The sequence below is a fragment of the Podospora anserina genome, chromosome 4 (assembly GCF_000226545.1).
Source record: "Podospora anserina S mat+ genomic DNA chromosome 4, supercontig 1".
Lineage (NCBI taxonomy): Eukaryota > Fungi > Ascomycota > Sordariomycetes > Sordariales > Podosporaceae > Podospora > Podospora anserina.
The window spans coordinates 658,961-676,849 of record NW_001914834.1 but is presented as its reverse complement, the minus strand read 5'-3'; the positions used below and the strand labels follow the sequence as shown (position 1 = coordinate 676,849).

Below are 17,889 nucleotides of genomic sequence, written 5' to 3'. Positions count from 1 at the left end.
CACCCCACCATAACATTATGTATAGCTGCATAAGTCAGTGCCATCGGAGCTCATTTGCACCAGTGGAGAGTTTTGGTTTCTCATCAACGTCAACAAGTTTAACAATTGTCCGCTGTTTCTACCCGCCGGAGGAGAAAAAAATGCAATTGTTACAGCTGCCTTTTTCCGTATCTTCAATACTTGACTTCTTCCACAGAGCAGTTAACTTCTCACTTCCTGAAAAGTAAAGGAAATTCATGACTCATCTGTAATGGCACCTACCTTCACTTGCACTTCACACGCCTCAGATTACTCCATCAATGCGGAGCTTTCTCTTTGCACTAGGTACCATTCGAAAAATCAACTTCTACTAAACACTTTGTAAACTCAGAAAGCACTCAAAGGAGACCCTCCACAACGACCATTACCCAACCAGGCAAGCTTCACCCGCTGCCAATTCTAGCCTCACCACAAAAGAATCCCAGCCGCCTACTCGCTCAATCACCAAGGAATAACCCCCCATCCAAATCCAACATCCCATTCTCCTCCCACGCATCCCCGTCCCTCTTCCCCTCCAACACCTCAAGCAAAGCCCTTGCCGGATCCTCCGCCGACCTAGCCCCCGCCTCCACCCTCTGCTTCCTGCCGTCCTCCCCAGTCAAGTTGGTCACGCAAAACCCAGGATTAAAAGCAGTCACCCTCCCGCCCCACTCCCGAAAGTCATACCGGTCGCAAGCCGCCAGCATATTCAGCGCAGCCTTGCTCATCCTGTACTCGATCCCCCTCGTGTGTTTGTACTCGTACTCCGGGTCCAGCTTGAAAGTGATACTCCCCTGCACCGAGCTCACATAAATCACGCGCGCGTTCCTCGACTTTTTCAGCAGCGGCAGCATTGCCTCCGTCAGGACCTTCGGGCCAAAGGTGTTTGTTTCAAACGTCTCGCGGAGGTTTTCGAGGGTGGAGCAAGGGCGGTAGACGATGACACCCGCGTTTTGGATCAGGACATCGAGGCGGCCAAAGGTGGATTCGATGTATGATGCGGTGGTTTCGATAGTGGGGAGGGAGGTGACGTCCAACTTGACGACTGAGACGGGGGATAGGAGAGCAGCGCCGTGCTCGGCTTGGATTTTGGCGAGGGCGGCGTTGCCTTTGTCGAGGGAGCGGGCGGCGAGGAGGAGGTGGTAATTAGGGGAGGACTTGGAGATGGTGACGATGGTTTCGAGACCGATGCCGCTGTTGGCGCCTGTTTTGCTGGGTTAGTTTGGCAAAGTTCAAAAAGGGGACAGTGATAGAGGGGGACTAACCGGTGATGAGAACGATGGTCTTGTCGGTGGAGGCCATTTTGAGTTTGAGTTGATGAGAGTAGCTGAGAGATACTGGTGAAGTGCTCGGTGTGTGATGATGTCGAGTTCATACCACACAAGATCTCACTAGACCGAGGCCCCTTTTATACACAACTCTCATCCATCAACGATCATCGTGATCCCATCAGAGAGCGGGATTACCGGCCTTAGTCTTAATTTCCATGATTGAGACATTCTGGAAACATGAGATCGGTGTCACTTGTTTCCCGGCCCGAGATGGTGTCTTAACTGCGTCTTCATGGGGACAGAGAAAAGGGTGCGCCAAGCCATACTGGACGGTAATTGTCAGCGAAGCACTTGTGTCTTGTTACACAACGCAAAGTCCGCCAAAGTCCGGCCCCACAAAAATGCCCTTTTGTAACTGTTCATGAAAAATATGTCCATTTTCGGCATGTTTATTCAAGATGTTTTTGACATCTATTTTCAGCTTCACCGAGCTTGCATATCCTATCATAAGGCCACACTCCGTCCACCGATGCATCCAAGTTCCAAGGTCCGCTGGCGTAATGGCAGCGCGTCTGACTACGATTACCCAATCAAATAATCAGGAGGTTCCAGGTTCGACCCCTGGGCGGATCGTTTTTGCACCTCTTGCCTCCACCCTTATCTTTCTTTTCCACGCAACGCCCACAAGCCTAGACGTCTTTGGCCCAGCTTCCGGCACCTCACACAGCTACGACAGGTGACAACATCTGTAAGTCTTCCGTAGTATAGTGGTCAGTATGTGAGCTTGTCATCTTCAGACGTCAACGCTCGAGACCCGGGTTCAATTCCCGGCGGGAGAGTCCACATGTTCTTTTGCTGAAAAAAAGCTTTCCTTTTTACTTCACGTTTTGTTGACAAGGTCTTGAGTTACCTTGCGATTAAACAACTTATTGTGGGCTGACTTAACACCTGGGTCATAAAATACTGGGCACGAATCGACAAAAACGCCATGAATGAAGTGGGCTGGATTCCCTACTGCTATCCGTCTATCTTCCAGAAACCATTTTATGATCCTTGACTTGCACCACTTCCCTTGCTATCTAGCAAGCAACGACAAATGACTTGAGCTCGACAACACCGCTGCTACCGCGCAACCGCATACACATCTCTTCGTTCTCGATGTGAACGGGGCCAACGGAACAGTTCTCGTCTTGGAATAAGGTAGCTGCATATGATGATCAGTCAACTGGAAAGATATTCTCTTGCGGGGCAAACAAGGCAAACTTACTGCTGCATCCACCCATCATGCCTTGTGGAATTCTTGCGCTGGTGGTGCCGGCTGGCGTCTTGAGACAGAATGTCCCGTACCGGAGGAGCGAGATGGTGGAGTAGACACCACGGGGACACCAGGTGTCACCTTGCGTGAACACGTCTAGAGCCCATTTGGGAACGGTGTTGGGTGCTTGGGTGGCCCCGGCCGGGCTCGGGGACTCACCCACGAGGGTGCTGACTATGGTGGTGGCTGTGGAGGAGTAGCTGGTAGCCGTGTCCACAACGAATATCGTCTCGACCGTGATCGTAGACATCTTGTCATCCCTAGCCTCAAGGCCGCCGCCGGGGATGTGGCCAATGATGACATCGGAGGGGTTGCCGCCTTCGACCCATTGAATCTTGAATTGCTCTGAGACATCATCAACGCCGGTGACGAAAGTGGCATTGCCGTAGTCTTGTGCAGTTGCGACCCAGGACCGGCTGGCGGTCACAGTGCTGATGCTGCTGAGGAGCAGGGCGAGGGCGGTCGCGAGATACATGGCGAGAGTTGGGAAGACAGTTGTTGGGTTGCAAAGCGATGATGGGCTGAGAGGGAGAAGGATCGTTGAAGACGTATAAATACCAACTGGCCAAGGCAGGATTTGCGGCCGCGATGACCCGTGGGTACCTCAAGATCCATAGTACCAAACCCGTGGAGGAGCGAGACGGCCGTATCTTTGGTGGAGTTCTCATTTTGGAGGAAGGTGCGCCGTATCAAGAGCAATCGTTCTTTATGAGACGGCATCACGTGTGGAGAGTCGCTCACCTTTCAGTTGCTCCCGTTGCTCCTGCTCTCGCTGCAGCAGTTCAAGTTTCCGCCAAGTCAAGAACTTGGGTTTGAGATGATATTGTTCTTCAGAATTACTTTGATAACAAAGCATCACCCAACTAAAAAAAATGGATGACATTCATCTCTACTAAAACGTCTCAAATCTATCAATATGCTTCATATCATCCCAAATGTCAGTTAATACCATGAGAGAGGGTAAACCAACCAACTTTCAGCTATGCGGAAAATGTCCTGGATAGGTATCATCCCAAGCCTTTTGTGTAGTTGGGTACCCTTCTTCAGTGTGACTAATCCCCTTCAGGGCATATATTGAGAAGAGACCAATGCAAGCAATGTCATGGAGTCGAAATGATCCCATGATGTCTTGAGGCCTACCGCGTCCGAGACTTCTACTGGTCGACTTTTGGCACTGTGCTCGTTACCTAACCTGAAATTCAACAGCCTGCAGCATACCCCGCTCGATGGCGCACCTTTCCTCCAAAGATGGAAAACTTATCAGAAGGAAGGTGTTCGCCACTTCAACTGGGCCATGTCATCCCTTCTCCATCATCTCCGGAATCGACTGGGTTACAGAATGGTAGCCCAAGAAAATCGGGCCTCGCCCTCGGACAACAACCGCGGAGACAGTGACGACGGCCGCCATCTTCAAGATGAATCGCTGCTTCAGAACGACTTTCGAAGTTTTTACGCTGGTGCACTGGTTTTCAACACAGCCTCTTTCATTCTTCCTGCTCTTTACGGCACACTTTCTAAACTATGGGTCGCCAACATCGACCGCAGCATGGTTGTCACAACCGATGTGTATACATACATTGGAGTTCTTGCCGAGGTGCTCAATGAAGGGCTACCGCGAGCTGCTTGGTACCTTTGCCCTTTTGTTCCCTTATGCCTGGGAACTGAATGCTAACATACCTCAAGGGTCATCATTGGGGACAAATCTTCTCGCTCTCTTGCCGCCCGACTCTCACTCTCGCACACCCTCATCCTCTTCCAGACTATTCTCGGCCTGATCATGAGTCTCGCCCTCCTCGGTGGTGCCTCCACCTTTGCCAAGGGCTTCGTTCCAATCGAAGTTCGAGGCGCCAGCCTCACGTACATCCGTATCAGCGCCTTTTCTGCCCTCAGCTCGGCTCTCGAGACAGCTGTTGCATCTGCCACGCGCGCCCTAGACAAGCCCGATGTTCCGTTGGTCATCAGCAGTGCCAAGTTTGGCATCAACATCATTTTGGACCTTCTCCTCATTTCAACTTTTCACGTTGGCAGCCACACACCGACCGTGAACATGCAGGCCGGCATTCAGCTGGCGTGCAACATGGCTGCCGCGATTTGTGGCTTGGTCTATTTTCTCTGGAGGACCAGCTGGCCACAATACAAGGCGCAGGAAAGGATAGCGCCAAGCGTGAGGGCACTGGCTGTTCTCATCCGTCCAGGCATTCTCACGCTTATTGAGTCTACCGTCAGAAATGCGCTCTACCTCTGGTTGGTAAGTAATATTGTGTCCATGGGGTCTACCTACGCCACTGCTTGGGGCGTGTTCAATACCATTCGATGGGGTCTTGTCATGGTGCCAGTTCAGTCTCTGGAAGCCACAGCTCTCGCCTTTGTTGGTCACCGGTGGGGTGCGTGGAGACGAGAAATTGGGACAACGACACGCAGACCTGGAAAAGTGGCATTTAAGCCTGTGATATTCAGGATTGTGAAGCCAGCCCTGACATCCTTTGGGCTGGCCATGCTCGTGGAGATCCCGCTGGCGATTTTCCTCTCCATCTGGGGTGCTGGGTCATTTGCAAAGTATTTGAGTGCTTCAGACGAGGTTGCAGAGGTGACGGCGTACATGTGGCGCACGATAGACTGGTGCTACATCTTTTATGCAGCGTCTACTCAACTGGCCACTGTTTTGCTTGCTACAAGGCCCAAGTGGTACTTGTACCAGAGTCTTGTTAGCAACCTTTTGTATGTCTTACCTTGGGCTATTGTATGTCAAGTCAAGGAGCTGGATGAAGGCAATGCTTGGACGTACCACAGTTTTGTGTTTGGCGGTAGTCTAGTGTTTAGCTTCCTTGATGTTTTGGTTGTTGATGGCCTCTGGCTTTGCACCCTGATGACGGGAAGGGCGAGGCTGGAGGTGTTTAGGGAGTGATAGCGATTCACAGTCATTGCACCATCCTTCCTGCTCTGTACAGCACACTTTCCGAACTGGCAGTATCGCATATGGACCATGACACCGAAGTTTCAAACTGCCGTCACCGAATCACTGTCTGCTCCTTCCGGGAGCTTTCGCCACTCTGGGCCTGTTTGCCTTCAGCTTCAGTTCTTCTCCAGTTACCTTGTTCGCTTAGTTGATCAACAGTTTTGCTGCAAAGTCATTGACTACGAGAGCAGTGCTTCATCCCTCATTTGCCAGAACAACCGACCGCTACTTATCATCACAGACACACAGCAATCATGGAGGAAAAGGTTCGCTCGTTCAACAACCTCCCGGGCCCGGCGGATATGGAGTTACCCAACCTGTTTGGTCGCAACCACTGGGTTTTTGGCGTCTGCCATGTTGAGATCAAGAACCCCTCCGAAATTCTTATAGCCGTCAACCCAGGATTTGATTTTATGAAGGAGGCCAGCCCGTGTCAAATACTTTCAATGCCAACAATACAAGGGAAAGCTGAAGCGACGGTTCCCCATCTTTTGGACGCCTTTCTCATACCCGAGGGATTCAACCCTAAAGCTACGGCCCTCTTGCCTGGCTCATGGTCCACCTTGGAACCCGAGATGGCGCAGGCGATCGAAGATGAGCTGAAGAAGCACGGCGTGACACCGGCGCTTTGCAAAGTGGGCGTCTGCACCTCGAAAGAGCGGGAGATCTTGGAGAAGCGCTGAGAGGATTTCTTTCTCCCGCTCACTCCGGCGTTGGAGATGGTTTTTCGAGAGCCGGGTAAACTGGGCGATTCTACAAGGTGTCATGGCTGCCGGATGGGTCAGGCGTCGTTTTTCGAAGCGCTCAAACGGTGTGCGCAGTGCGGCCGGGCGTGGTATCACTCGAGAGGGTGCCAGAAGGCGTACTGGATAGTGCACAAGGAAACATGTCGCGCACCTGCTGCCACCGCTTCACCTGCTGCCACCGCTTCACCTGCTGCCACCGCTTCACCTGCTGCCGTCCCTCCTCCAAAGCTCGACGCCCATGACTATTACACTACAAAGGCACCTAACGACCCGGAGGCCCGAGATTTGATGAAATCACTTTGTCTTGAAGATGATTCAAAACGTGGTGGAATAGGGTGCGCATCGTTCCCGTCCCCTTGCAGACTTTTATGGAAAACAATGGTTGCTGATACAGTGTTTAGCCTGCCTCGATACCGCCTCATTATCACAGGTCAGGACACGCCAGAAAATATGCGGCTCCTATTTGGTCCAGACTATGGAACCAGCCTGGAGGAGCAGCATGAAGAAGTCCGTCTGCAGTGCCTACTCGAGCCGCGCCCTGGATCTCCAGCGCACGTTATGATTACCAAGATGAATATGAATGATTCTTGTCTTGTTCGAGCTTTGCGGCCGGCGACCGAGGACGAGGAAGGGAAGATTGCTGAAGTCAGAGGATTGCAGGCTTTGATTCAGGGTAGGGTGGGTGTTGGAACCGCCCTTCGGTAGCGGATATGCAGGCTATTCTCAAGATTTATGGTGAGGACTGGCCTGGGATGGTGCTGAGTTATAGTTTGGCGGTGAGAACCCTGGACCAGAGGCGTTTTGGTTGGTGGTTGCCGTAGTTTGTGGATTGTTTGAGGGTTTGGTTGTTGTATCTTTTGGGTTAATGTTTTGATCTCAGCGCGAGGCTTTGGGTGATAAGAGAGTGAGGGGGATCAGGCTTATACCATGGATATATCGATATGTTTGAGCGATATGAGAATCCATCGGCGTATCAAGGTGCCAACCCATACCGTCCTGCTTTTTTTGCCTCCCCACTTTGGTAAAAGGTTTCCATCTCCACAGCCTGACTCTCATCCTTGTAATACAGCGTCTCTTCATCCTCGTCACTTATCACCCCCTCCTCCAAGCCCCTGTAACTTCTGCGCTGTTGTACCCCATTTTCGTTGTTCCTCCCTGACCAAAGACTATACTAGTTGATTCCCAGACAAGTCTGACCCTCCCCAAAACAGTTTGTTGCAACATGACCACCAATAAAGTGGATGAGATATCTGATTGCTGGAAGAGGCCACAGTGGTACTGCGACGATGGATATGAATGTTTTGTGCGTGCTATTGACTTTTAAGTGTCGGAAATGTCGGGGGTATTGATAATGGGGGAGTGACTGGCTGGGGAGCGGCCAGCAGCCGACTTGCGGGCGGCCTAGGGGAGGTGGGTTCAGGGGGGAGTTGAGGCACAAATAGAAACGTTGGTTTCTGCTGAGCAGCTGAGGCAGATCGTTGGCGTAGGAACGCAATGCTCGTTGGAGTTTAAAGTGATCTGTGGGGTATTGCGAAAGCTGGGACACCACAACGGTGGAAGCCTTGTGGCGGTGGCGCAAATTCTTGCTGGGTGGCTGACGATAGCCGGTACCCATTGCCCTTGGGTGGCAACCGCCGTTGAATCAGTTGTCGAAACCCTATCTCACGAGGGCTGGAGAACGAGGTCAACATTGGTTGTGACTTCCAGTAAGGGTGGGAAAGGAGGCAAGAATAACGGCGCACTGCCTCAGCCGCGCATCGGTGATGATATGGTCTCGATGTAGAAGCTGACTGTCACTGACGCGGCTGCTCGTTTGATGGGAGTTTAGTTTTTGTTCACCAGGTCCCTCTGGGTGTTTGGAGTTCGTTCCAGACAGAGCATGTGGGCGTGTTCAAGGCTCACACCGAGTCCGGACGGAGGTTGCGTTGCATCGCAGTCGGCCTTGCAAACTACAGATGGCATTGTAACAGGTGCTATGGGCGTGTACTGTGTTGGAAACCCGGCTCCCATTTTACTACGAGATACTTTTCATCTCATCAATGCCATAATCATTGTGTCTCAGCCGCCCGACGTGCGCCTGGTGTTGCGGTCATGCTGCCAGGTAGGTAGAGTCCTGCGTGACCGTTTGTTGCGACGAAACTTGATCCATCGCCACCCCCTTGGCGCCCCTGATCTCGGCCGCAAGTCTCCTGCGCCTGTGCCACGAGTGTCCAGGTCATCAAGGCCACTCCCCGAGTTGTTTAAATACTCTTTGAATTCAATTCCAGCCAGAGTACCCAAGAGAAGGGTTCCAAAGACACTCAGCATATCCACAGAACCATCGCCCTCTCACATACACATCCCGTCATCACTTTCAACCACACTACGCCAAAACTTCGAGTACATGTGGGAAAATGTCGCAGCAGTGTGTTTCCATTCGCAACTATGGACACTTCATCGTGCAGCCTCAGATGTATATCCAACCCAATGAGGAACTAGGCACTTTTGTTGTCGTCGTATATGTGCGTGACAACGAACGTCCAGCCAAGGGAGGCGTGGGGGAGACTTCCGGAGCAGCCATTGTATCAAGCGAGCTGGGCACCCAATGGCAAGGCTTCCCAGAATATTCAGGGCCGCGACATTCAGGGGGTCAAATTCGTCGTTCGCAACGCCCACGAGCATCGAGGAGACCAGGCTGGTAACTTAGCAATGGCTCGTTGTGGCCTGGGTCTGTCAGCTGAATTCTCATCCAGAGTTTGAATTCATGGGTAGAGATGTTCAACAATTCTATTGGAGCCAAATTCCAGGTGGTCCAAGATTTGCGCGTTGGGAGGAGGTGGTGAACGTCTCGTAATTCAAGTGTCAAGTCCGACGAGGTCAGGGTTGCTCGTGTTGATCAGCTTCTCGGTGGCCTTGGAATTTGGGGGTCCTTCAGCTTGTGGCAGGCTGGCCAGCATCAAGTGTCTGGAGGGACTTGGTAGGTGGACGATAGAACTTGCTGGCAAGGAACTATTATCTTGGCAGTTTGGGCAGTTCTTTTAGAAGTTTTTGGAACGTTACTTCTTTCCTGGTCCGTTTTTTTCTATACTGCTTTTGCTTTGCAGGGCCTGTGGAAGGCCCTTTAGAATCACTTGGGTTGGAATAGATTGAAACAGAAATCCAAATTCATGTTTTGGCCACCGAACTGCATACCATGTGACTGCAAAAGAAAGTCAACGTACATGATATCTAAAGCATGGCTCAAACGAAAGTCAATATGCCCTCATCTCTCTCCTTAGGCCTTTCAGCTATCTTTTAAAGCCTATTTACTTTTGAAAGGATGTAACGTTAGGTTGACAATGATTAACGTGCATGATAAGCGAGCGACGCAGATAAGCGAGCGACGCACTCTCCACCACAACGCGTCTCTTCAATATCTTCTACTACAATTCACCACCAACAACCATGGACGGCCCTTCAAAAGAAGCGAGACTTCTTCTTGCCATCGAAGCTATTCAAAATAAGGAGGATCTTAGTATCCGCACTGCAGCTAAGTTATATAACGTCCCAAAAGCAACCCTCCGCCATAGGCGTAATAGCCGACCAATACAACGCGATATTCCGGCCAACTCACGTAATTTAACGGATCTGGAGGAAAAGACGATAGTTCAGTACGTCCTTAAGCTATCTACACGCGCATTCCCACCTAAATTAAGTGGTGTGGAAGATATAGCTAACTAACTACTACGCGTACGCGACGCGCTTCCTATTAGTAAACGCTAGGCTTATAACTTCGTTAAACGCTAACTATAATTCCGTATACGTTTTATACGTAAATACGACTACTAGAGGGCTAAGTGCGAGGATTTAAAGGTTATTATTAAGTAGTTTATATTTGTACGGAATATTAAAGCTAAATATAGTATTATAGATAATAATATTTATAATTTCGATAAAATTAGGTTTATAATAAATATTATTTTCGTAAGTATAGTAATTATAATTTCGGACGGCTTTAGTAAAGTAAAATTAGTTTAATTTAATAACCGTAAATAAATAACGGTAATTTAAAAAGTTAATATTTTTAGTTAGGCTATCCCGCCCTTTATTATTTTAACCGTATAATATTATTTTACTAATTAATATACCGAATATAATTTACTATTTACTTAATATATTATAATTATTAATAATAATTAAATTATTAATTTAGTAAACCTAAATTAAATTAAATATTTTAATTATTATATAATATTCCGTACGAAAAGTAAATACTAATTATTAATCCTCGATAATTATAAAAGCTATTACTCGACTAAATTCGAATATTATTATTAGTAAAATAATATTATTATATTTTATATACCTCTATACTCCTCCTACCTCCTCCAGCTACTCGATATCGGCTGCTTTAGACTATTAAAGTAAGCGTACGGCCGCTAGATCGAGGATTTAATATATATATATATTAATTATATAAGTAAATTCGAATTCCTTTATACTTTCCGCGAAACCTTTTTTGCTTCTATAACGGAAAAGAATATATAGGGTAGCTTTGCGGGTACTAGCCTTATACTATACGATTTAAAAAAAATACTTTTTAAGTTAAATATAAAGCTTCGTACGCTAATACCTCCATCCTTAAAGCCGGGCACGGTACTACTTTAGGTATTCTAGATACTATAAAACCTCTAAGAAACTAAACTTATAATTAACGTTTATTAAGATTTACATTACTAACCATCAAAATAACTCTCCGACTTCGATATTAGTTACTATAGACCAGCTTACTAAGGGTACGATAGTTATAATGCACTAGGTGGCCCTCCTTTAGTCAGAGAACGCTTCGCTCCGCAAGGCCAATGAGGTATTAAGTAAGCGCCGGAGAGCTAAAAAAACACGTGTGCGGCTCGGAGGATCACTTACTGTGCAAGATGCACAGGATCTACTGGACCAGAAGGCCGTGGGTGAGGAGGCAGTAGAAAAAATACAGCCGGATGGCGGTAGTGCCAGGGGGGCTCGTACGAAGGTTCAGTGCTGTAGTGTGTGCGGCAAGCCTGGCCATAATTCCCGCACTTGCCAGGAGGCTGCAGAAGGGTCTGATTCAGCTGTTTCTGACGTAATTGTAGTTGGTTCTTAATGTTGTGGTCTAGCAATTGAGGATAGTTATAGTAAGGTGGTGGAGAGTGCGTCGCTCGCTTGTCTGCGTCGCTCGCTTATCATGCACGTTATACTTTTCCATGACATGCAGCCAGGTATTTTGTCCAGAGCTTGCTGCCAAATAACAAAACACTGCTACCTTACACGTAAATATTCTTCGTCGTAACCTCATAATAGCCCTCTTTCGGCCCTTTAAACTTCAAATTCTCCCTCCGCCGAGGCTCGGGAAACCACCTCAACCCCACATGACGCTCTCGCACATCAAACACCCTGACCAGTATGTAGACATTGTTCGCATCACCCTCGTAGTTTTCCATCTGCAGAAAGCTGTCAGCATCACAAGCTCTGAGAGAGGAACCAGGTAGACACTTACCAGCCTTGTCTGATTGACGCTCACTTTCATCGGTGTCCAACATCTCCCCTCTGTGGTCTTGACCTCTATGTGATACTTTGTGTTGTTTGACCAGCTGGGAGAGACTCGTAGCCCCTCTTGACGGAGCGCTTCACGCATTGCCCCCGTTGTGTCGTGATAGGTGAAATCAGCGTGGTGCTTCTCTTGGTGGATTGGGAAATCTTCAAACAGATTTTGAAGGCTGCGTAGACTGCTGGTCCAGTTTGTCTCACCGGACCAGTTGGGTAGGTTGTACAGGCTAAAAAGGTCAAATATCTGAGCCGCTCAGGTCAGTTGACATGCAACGGGGACAGTGATTGGGGGCTGGACATACGCATTTCTCTCCAAGATAGCCAATCTTTTCGTTGTACGTCCCTTGATCACCAAGTGGTTTCCTCGGTCTCAACCTGCTTCCCTCTTTGTCCTCGACTTGGCCACTCTCGGGTGTCTCCGACCTGACCCTTTTCTCCTCGTGGCGTACAGCTTGCTTGGCAAGAGTCATCTCGGATCTAACCCTTCGTCGCACTACCGGCCGTTGCCCAACTCCCCCTCGCCTTGACCACTCTGGCAGTCTCGACGGACCTGAACTGTCTGGGTCCCAACAGGAAAAACAGCAGCCAATGAGACTTGTAACAAGCCTTATTCCGGCGCCGACAAACAGGATGATGAGGGTCATCACCCCAGTTTCTCTTGCGATGACCGCCACGTGAAAACCATGAGGCAACGCGACCGCCACCACAATCCCCGCCCCCATCGCTATCATCCCGTAGACAGCGGAAATGAGATAGAAAACACGGGGCAGACGCTTTTTGCTCGAAGGCCACCAAAGCGATGGACCAAGCAGCAAGATATCCAAGATGATGACGACAATGATGATGGCGACGCCAGCTTTGGATATTGCGGCGAATTTTGCTGCCCTATCATGCTGTTCAGGGGAGTCGAGGTGGGTGAGTGTGCTGTTCCATGTCGTCAAGACCTTGCTGATGGTTTCATCTTGGGTGCCATCATCAGTTCCGCTTGTCAAGGAGTGCTCGACAAGTGTCAGGATATCTTGCGTTGGCAAGAACCTCCGTCGACAAACTGCTTTGTCGGGATATTCGTCGCAGATGCCTGATATCCCCCACAACCAATAAGTTGGTAAATTTGGGTGAAGAAGATCTTTCGGCGAGGTAGCTTCTGTTTTGTTCAACACCTGACTGTGCAGGTCCTCGGCCAGACGGGTGACGTTGACGCGATAGAGGGCGAGGTCTTTGACGCTGGGAGAGACACAAGTGAGCAAAAGCAGAAAGTTGGCAACCACGCTCACTGTCGGAAATGTGTTAGTAATGGGTACAACGAGGAGGAGAGTGAGCTGCTTCCTCGAGACGACGTACCAATAGCAAAAAGTGCGATACAGCATCCAGAACACCTCATGGTCACGTTGAGTGGGAGATGGAGACTCCAGACTTTGGTGGTGTGCACTCAGAGACGCGGTCTCCATCATGAGCTCGCACATTGCTAGTATTTGAACCGTCCCTTAAAAGGGGCATCGTGTTGGCCAAGCAATGCCATGGCTTTCAGCGACCAACTATTGCGAACCATACGCCTTTTGGTCCTGGCCGCATTCCTGTTCCGGGATTAGGCTTCGTTCAGAGCGTTGAAACCAGGGAGGGCTGCATCAAATTGACTTCGGCCTGGTTCAACCATCAAACAAGCCGTCAAAAGCATGATTTACACTGTACTCCTCATGTGACCTCAACTCCCCCACCCTGTCTCGTACAAGAACTCTGACGAGCGGTCAAGGTTCGCAACGGCCAATCTTCGACTTTGCGTCAAACAAACACACCCGAGGCGCACGATGGGCCCCGACAAGTCGCTTATCGAATCCGTCCCTTTGGAGATTCGAAGGGCCATTCTCTGCAATCTCACTTGACGATTTGCATGTCTTCATCGGGGCCTTTCCAGTCTACCTGCAACAGTATTTGTTGGACCTAGCATTCATCCAACGACAATGCCTGTTGGTGACTTTGGACATCTACGCCGCAGATGTCTTTTACGCATATCTTACCGGCGACGACCACTTTCCCCAAAGGCCAAGATGACGAAGCGCTTCCGGAGGGAGGCAAGTTGTTGAGCAGTACCGAAGCCCTGCGTCTCACGCGAGCCATGTACCGCCATCAGCTCATGTGCAATCTGTTTGGGTTTGGACCCTATTCAGCCTATCGCCATGCCAACTGGCACGGCTTGGCGGCTCATCACGACATCTATCAAGCTTTTGTATAAAATTTTACGGCTTTCGAGATGGAGGAGGTTCGATGCATATATAATTATGCTGTGGGCTGGTACGGCGAAACCCTTCGCCCGTATCGTTACAGATCTGCACCCTGATAACCCACGATTTGACCATCTACCGCGCCCACCCACTCCCGATGGAGCCTTCAACTGCCTGGCAGCCGGTCTGGAGCGGGAGGGCGTGGTTGGTCCTTGAAGCAGAAAAATGGTGGGTTTTCAGGCTTCAGCACGGCCGTGCCTCACCGAAATAGGCCCCGTCGCACACAAAAGGTTTAAGCACATGGTTGCGACGGCTTCCCGCGGCCTTGGATTGCTCGGTATTGTGTTAGACAAGATGGATCGCGAAAAAGACGATCATAAAGCGCACGAAGACCTAGTCGTCGCCACTCAGCCTCAGATCGTCATAGATGGCGCCCTGCAGAGACTGGAATTGGGACTGCACTACGGCTCCGCACGCCGCTCTAGCCGCCGTCGTAACCAACAGAACGGGATCGAAAGGAGGGCAGACGGGATCCCATGCCTTTTGTAGGCGACTTTTTGGTGAGGGATAGTCGGGATGGGGATAAGGATCCTCCCCCGAATCTGGTCTGGACTGAGATCTGGGGAGGCAGGTATAGCAACATATATGGAAACGTAATTCCACAGCTCTTGTCAGACAGGGGTTACGTGTTCTGGGATGCAGAGATTAAGACGGACTCACGGGGGTCGGTTGTGCAAGCTACTGTGGGATAAGAAGCACCGTAATAAGCATGATCCACGGGACGACTATCAGGTTGATGAGACATGATATGCTTGTGGTTTTTGTGGAGAGTTTAGGTTGTGTCACTTGTGTGTTTGATGTAGGAAGGCTATGGGATTTCACATTCATTCATGACATGCCATCCTCAAAGAGGATGATCAGATCACACGACGGAACATTCGCTCAAGCAAAGTCTTGGTCTGCAAAGCCACTCGTGAAAACCTAACTGAGGTACTACGGAGGTCATATATTCCCAAACAAGAATGCACCCCGAACTGTTGCGTGTTGCTCAGCCGCTGCTTGTGGAAATTGATGTGCTTGGCAATCCTTTTATGATGCAGGTCGAGGATCGATAAAGAACCCAGCCGCAACAGCCACTGGTGAAATCCGAGAACAAATGAAAGCTCTCCGCATGGTAGGTAAACCATGATAAATACCTCGGGATCCTGTCAGCTCAGTCGTTTTGGTCCACGTAGGGACGTTCCCTTCTGGTAGAGTCGATCATGTTGTTGACACGCTCCAGCTCCACAATGCCTACCGTCTCTTTTTGGAAGCTCACCTTCCAATTGATAGTCATGGCATTGGCTTCAGCCTATGCCCATGATGCTCGAGCAGACACCGATTTGCTCAGCACTCGTCAGCAGGGGAGCTTTGTCCGGTACTCTGGCTGGTAGGCGTGTCCGTTCTTTTTCTCATCCAAGTTCCCCGATTAACATACCTACACCGTCGTTGTCAGCTTTGCAACCATAAACTGGCAATCCTCCCCCACCTCGTTCAACCTCACCGTCGCCTTTTCCAGGCGTCCGGACAATGGGATCATCCCCTGCTCGGCAGCCTGCTCAACATCGCGGCATTTTATTCTGTGGGATCAGCAATGTTTGTAAGTTTCCACTTCTCCAACCCCCTGACCGAACCCCTCTCTTACCAACCGCCATCCCCCTTACACCTGCATTGCCTACTACCTACGCCTAGGTATCTCTGACAACCTACCCACCCCAGCTGCGCCCCCTCGATAACAATCAACACCACCACGGGGTACATCCCCCAGCTATCCGAATGGGAAGCCACTGAAGGCGACTGCTGGCGCCTTTGCCGCGACGAACCAGGCGTGACATGCGGCGGCTCGGCCCGCGCTGCGTTCTACGAGCACACCGACCCCCCCACTGTTCAAAACCCTGGCATCGAACCCGTCCAGGGTTTCCACTGGTGGGGGTGTTTCGCCGATTTCACACCTGATCGTGTTCTTAGACGGTTTGCTGGTGCGAGTAACGATATGACGCCTACGAAATGTGCGGGGATGTGCGGGGCTGAGGCGAGGTGGGTGGGTGTGGAGTATGGGAGGGAGTGCTTTTGTGGTGCGACGATTGACAATAGCTACAAGACGTTTGGGAGGAGGTGCGGGAGGGTTTGCGAGGGGGACGGGAGGTGGTTTTGTGGTGGGGAGGGGCATTTGACGGTTTATGAGAGGGATGGGGCTAGGGGGGATGGGGATCCGGTTGGGGGGTATGGTTATCTTGGGTGGTGAGTTTTGTGTGTTTCTTGTGTGGCAGGATGGGGGCTGACGGAGGAACAGCTACCGTGATCGGGTTAATGGGACGAGGACTTTGGCCAACGGACCGAATAGCGCTGCGGATATGACGCTGGAGAAATGTGCTGAGAGAGCTGAGAGTGGGAATTGGAAGTATTTTGGGGTCGAGTTTGGTAGGTCTTTTCTCCAGGGTTAACCGAAACCAACTGACAAGGGACTCTTCAGGACGGGAATGTTGGACTGGTAACTCCCTGTCGTCCGAGATCATCACCGACCGTTGCAACCAGCCCTGTGTTGGGAATGGAGGACAAGCTTGTGGTGCCTCAGACAAGCTGAACCTCTACATTCAAAGAAACCGCCCGTCCAGAGTTTGCTCGGCAGCTTCGAATCCGGATGTCGATGCCCTAGCATGTGGAATCCGGGGGTTCCCGGTGCCAGCTGGAAGCAGGCCAGTCACCTCGACAGAAACTACAGCTGCGAGATGTGCTGCGGCTTGTGCTAGCGCTACGGGTTGCTACAGCTCAGTCTGGGACAAGCTTTCTGGAGTGTGCCGACTTTATGACACGGGCGTGTGGGCTAGTATTGGAGACAGTGTTTCTACGGCAGGTTCTGACTTCAAGCATGTCATCGCCCATGATGCCGGATGCTGGGTCTGTCAGGATACATCTTAGGCTCTCGATATATTGTGGTTCTTTCTGTCGTCCTTGCCGAGGCCTACGACACTTGACCTTTCAAGACGGTTCCTTTACTTTTTTCGGATACCCGTAGCTGGTGCTCAACTTCTTGTCAGCTGGTGAACCATCATGTAAATACAGCGCCAACGGTTGCCTTGGGGCCTCGCCAAGCCCACCAACAACAGACACAACAGACCTAAGCAACAGGGGATGTCGTTGTGGCATTGGCTCGCTACCTGCGGCGCAGTCAAACCTGACACAGCACCAAGTAGATCCCGCTTGATAGCTACCTCTTCAGTTTCGGTTTCCAACGTCCAGTTTCCTGAACAACCCCAACGCCTGTTATTTTACCTTCTCTATCCTATCTTGCATGTCCGGGGTTTTCTATGGTTTTTTTATTTTAACTTTTCACTTAAATTATCTCTCATCTACCCCTTCGCCAAAACCGTTTCTTTCCACATCACCACCCATCAACCCACAAGTCACATGTCAGGCCTCCTCCTAAAAGAAGACACCCACACCCGCATAGTCTGGTGGCAAATCCTCCTCATCGTCTGGGGCGTCTTCCAGGGTATTATCACCCTCTGCATGCTCCGGATGGGGCATCGACAATTTCTCACTCTATTTCCCGAGAACAAAAGAAAAAGGGGGCACGTCATGTGGTTTGTCAGTTGGCCAGTAGGGTTTATTCTGACACTGTTCTGGCCGTTTCTTCTTGTTTGGGGGCTTTTTGGAGTGGTGGATGGGGTGGGCAAGGTGGTGATGGAGTTGACTGCTGGCAATGGGGGTGGGGAGGGGAATTTGAAAGGCGGGGATTTGGAGAAGGGAGATAAGGAGGGGAATGAGGGGAAAGAGGGCGGTA

General features: G+C 50.3%; 6 protein-coding genes across 6 annotated transcripts, besides 2 other annotated features; 3 read left to right on the top strand and 3 right to left on the bottom strand.

The window, feature by feature from the left end:
* Positions 1 to 476: 476 nt before the first annotated feature.
* On the bottom strand, positions 477 to 1,393 carry PODANS_4_1880 (uncharacterized protein; the record flags this gene model as incomplete). Its single annotated transcript, XM_001903775.1, has 2 exons — positions 477 to 1,230; positions 1,284 to 1,393. 2 exons carry the CDS (start codon positions 1,391 to 1,393, stop codon positions 477 to 479), a joined length of 864 nt encoding a protein of 287 aa, XP_001903810.1.
* Positions 1,394 to 1,835: 442 nt separating this feature from the next.
* Positions 1,836 to 1,922, top strand: a tRNA (tRNA-Arg).
* A 120-nt stretch (positions 1,923 to 2,042) lies between these two features.
* Positions 2,043 to 2,128, top strand: a tRNA (tRNA-Asp).
* Positions 2,129 to 2,368: 240 nt separating this feature from the next.
* PODANS_4_1870 (uncharacterized protein) lies at positions 2,369 to 3,079 on the bottom strand (the record flags this gene model as incomplete). The annotated part of the gene is made up of 2 exons (XM_001903774.1): positions 2,369 to 2,493; positions 2,557 to 3,079. The coding sequence occupies 2 exons, from the start codon at positions 3,077 to 3,079 to the stop codon at positions 2,369 to 2,371; spliced, it is 648 nt and encodes a 215-aa protein (XP_001903809.1).
* Positions 3,080 to 3,898: 819 nt separating this feature from the next.
* Positions 3,899 to 5,509, top strand: PODANS_4_1860 (uncharacterized protein; the record flags this gene model as incomplete). Its single annotated transcript, XM_001903773.1, has 2 exons — positions 3,899 to 4,230; positions 4,288 to 5,509. The coding sequence occupies 2 exons, from the start codon at positions 3,899 to 3,901 to the stop codon at positions 5,507 to 5,509; spliced, it is 1,554 nt and encodes a 517-aa protein (XP_001903808.1).
* A 305-nt stretch (positions 5,510 to 5,814) lies between these two features.
* Positions 5,815 to 7,127, top strand: PODANS_4_1850 (uncharacterized protein; the record flags this gene model as incomplete). Its single annotated transcript, XM_001903772.1, has 3 exons — positions 5,815 to 6,201; positions 6,280 to 6,990; positions 7,047 to 7,127. The coding sequence occupies 3 exons, from the start codon at positions 5,815 to 5,817 to the stop codon at positions 7,125 to 7,127; spliced, it is 1,179 nt and encodes a 392-aa protein (XP_001903807.1).
* Positions 7,128 to 11,564: 4,437 nt separating this feature from the next.
* PODANS_4_1847 (uncharacterized protein) lies at positions 11,565 to 13,310 on the bottom strand (the record flags this gene model as incomplete). The annotated part of the gene is made up of 3 exons (XM_001903771.1): positions 11,565 to 11,741; positions 11,798 to 12,091; positions 12,150 to 13,310. 3 exons carry the CDS (start codon positions 13,308 to 13,310, stop codon positions 11,565 to 11,567), a joined length of 1,632 nt encoding a protein of 543 aa, XP_001903806.1.
* Positions 13,311 to 15,355: 2,045 nt separating this feature from the next.
* PODANS_4_1844 (uncharacterized protein) lies at positions 15,356 to 16,350 on the top strand (the record flags this gene model as incomplete). Its single annotated transcript, XM_001903770.1, has 3 exons — positions 15,356 to 15,495; positions 15,562 to 15,705; positions 15,825 to 16,350. 3 exons carry the CDS (start codon positions 15,356 to 15,358, stop codon positions 16,348 to 16,350), a joined length of 810 nt encoding a protein of 269 aa, XP_001903805.1.
* Positions 16,351 to 17,889: the final 1,539 nt, after the last annotated feature.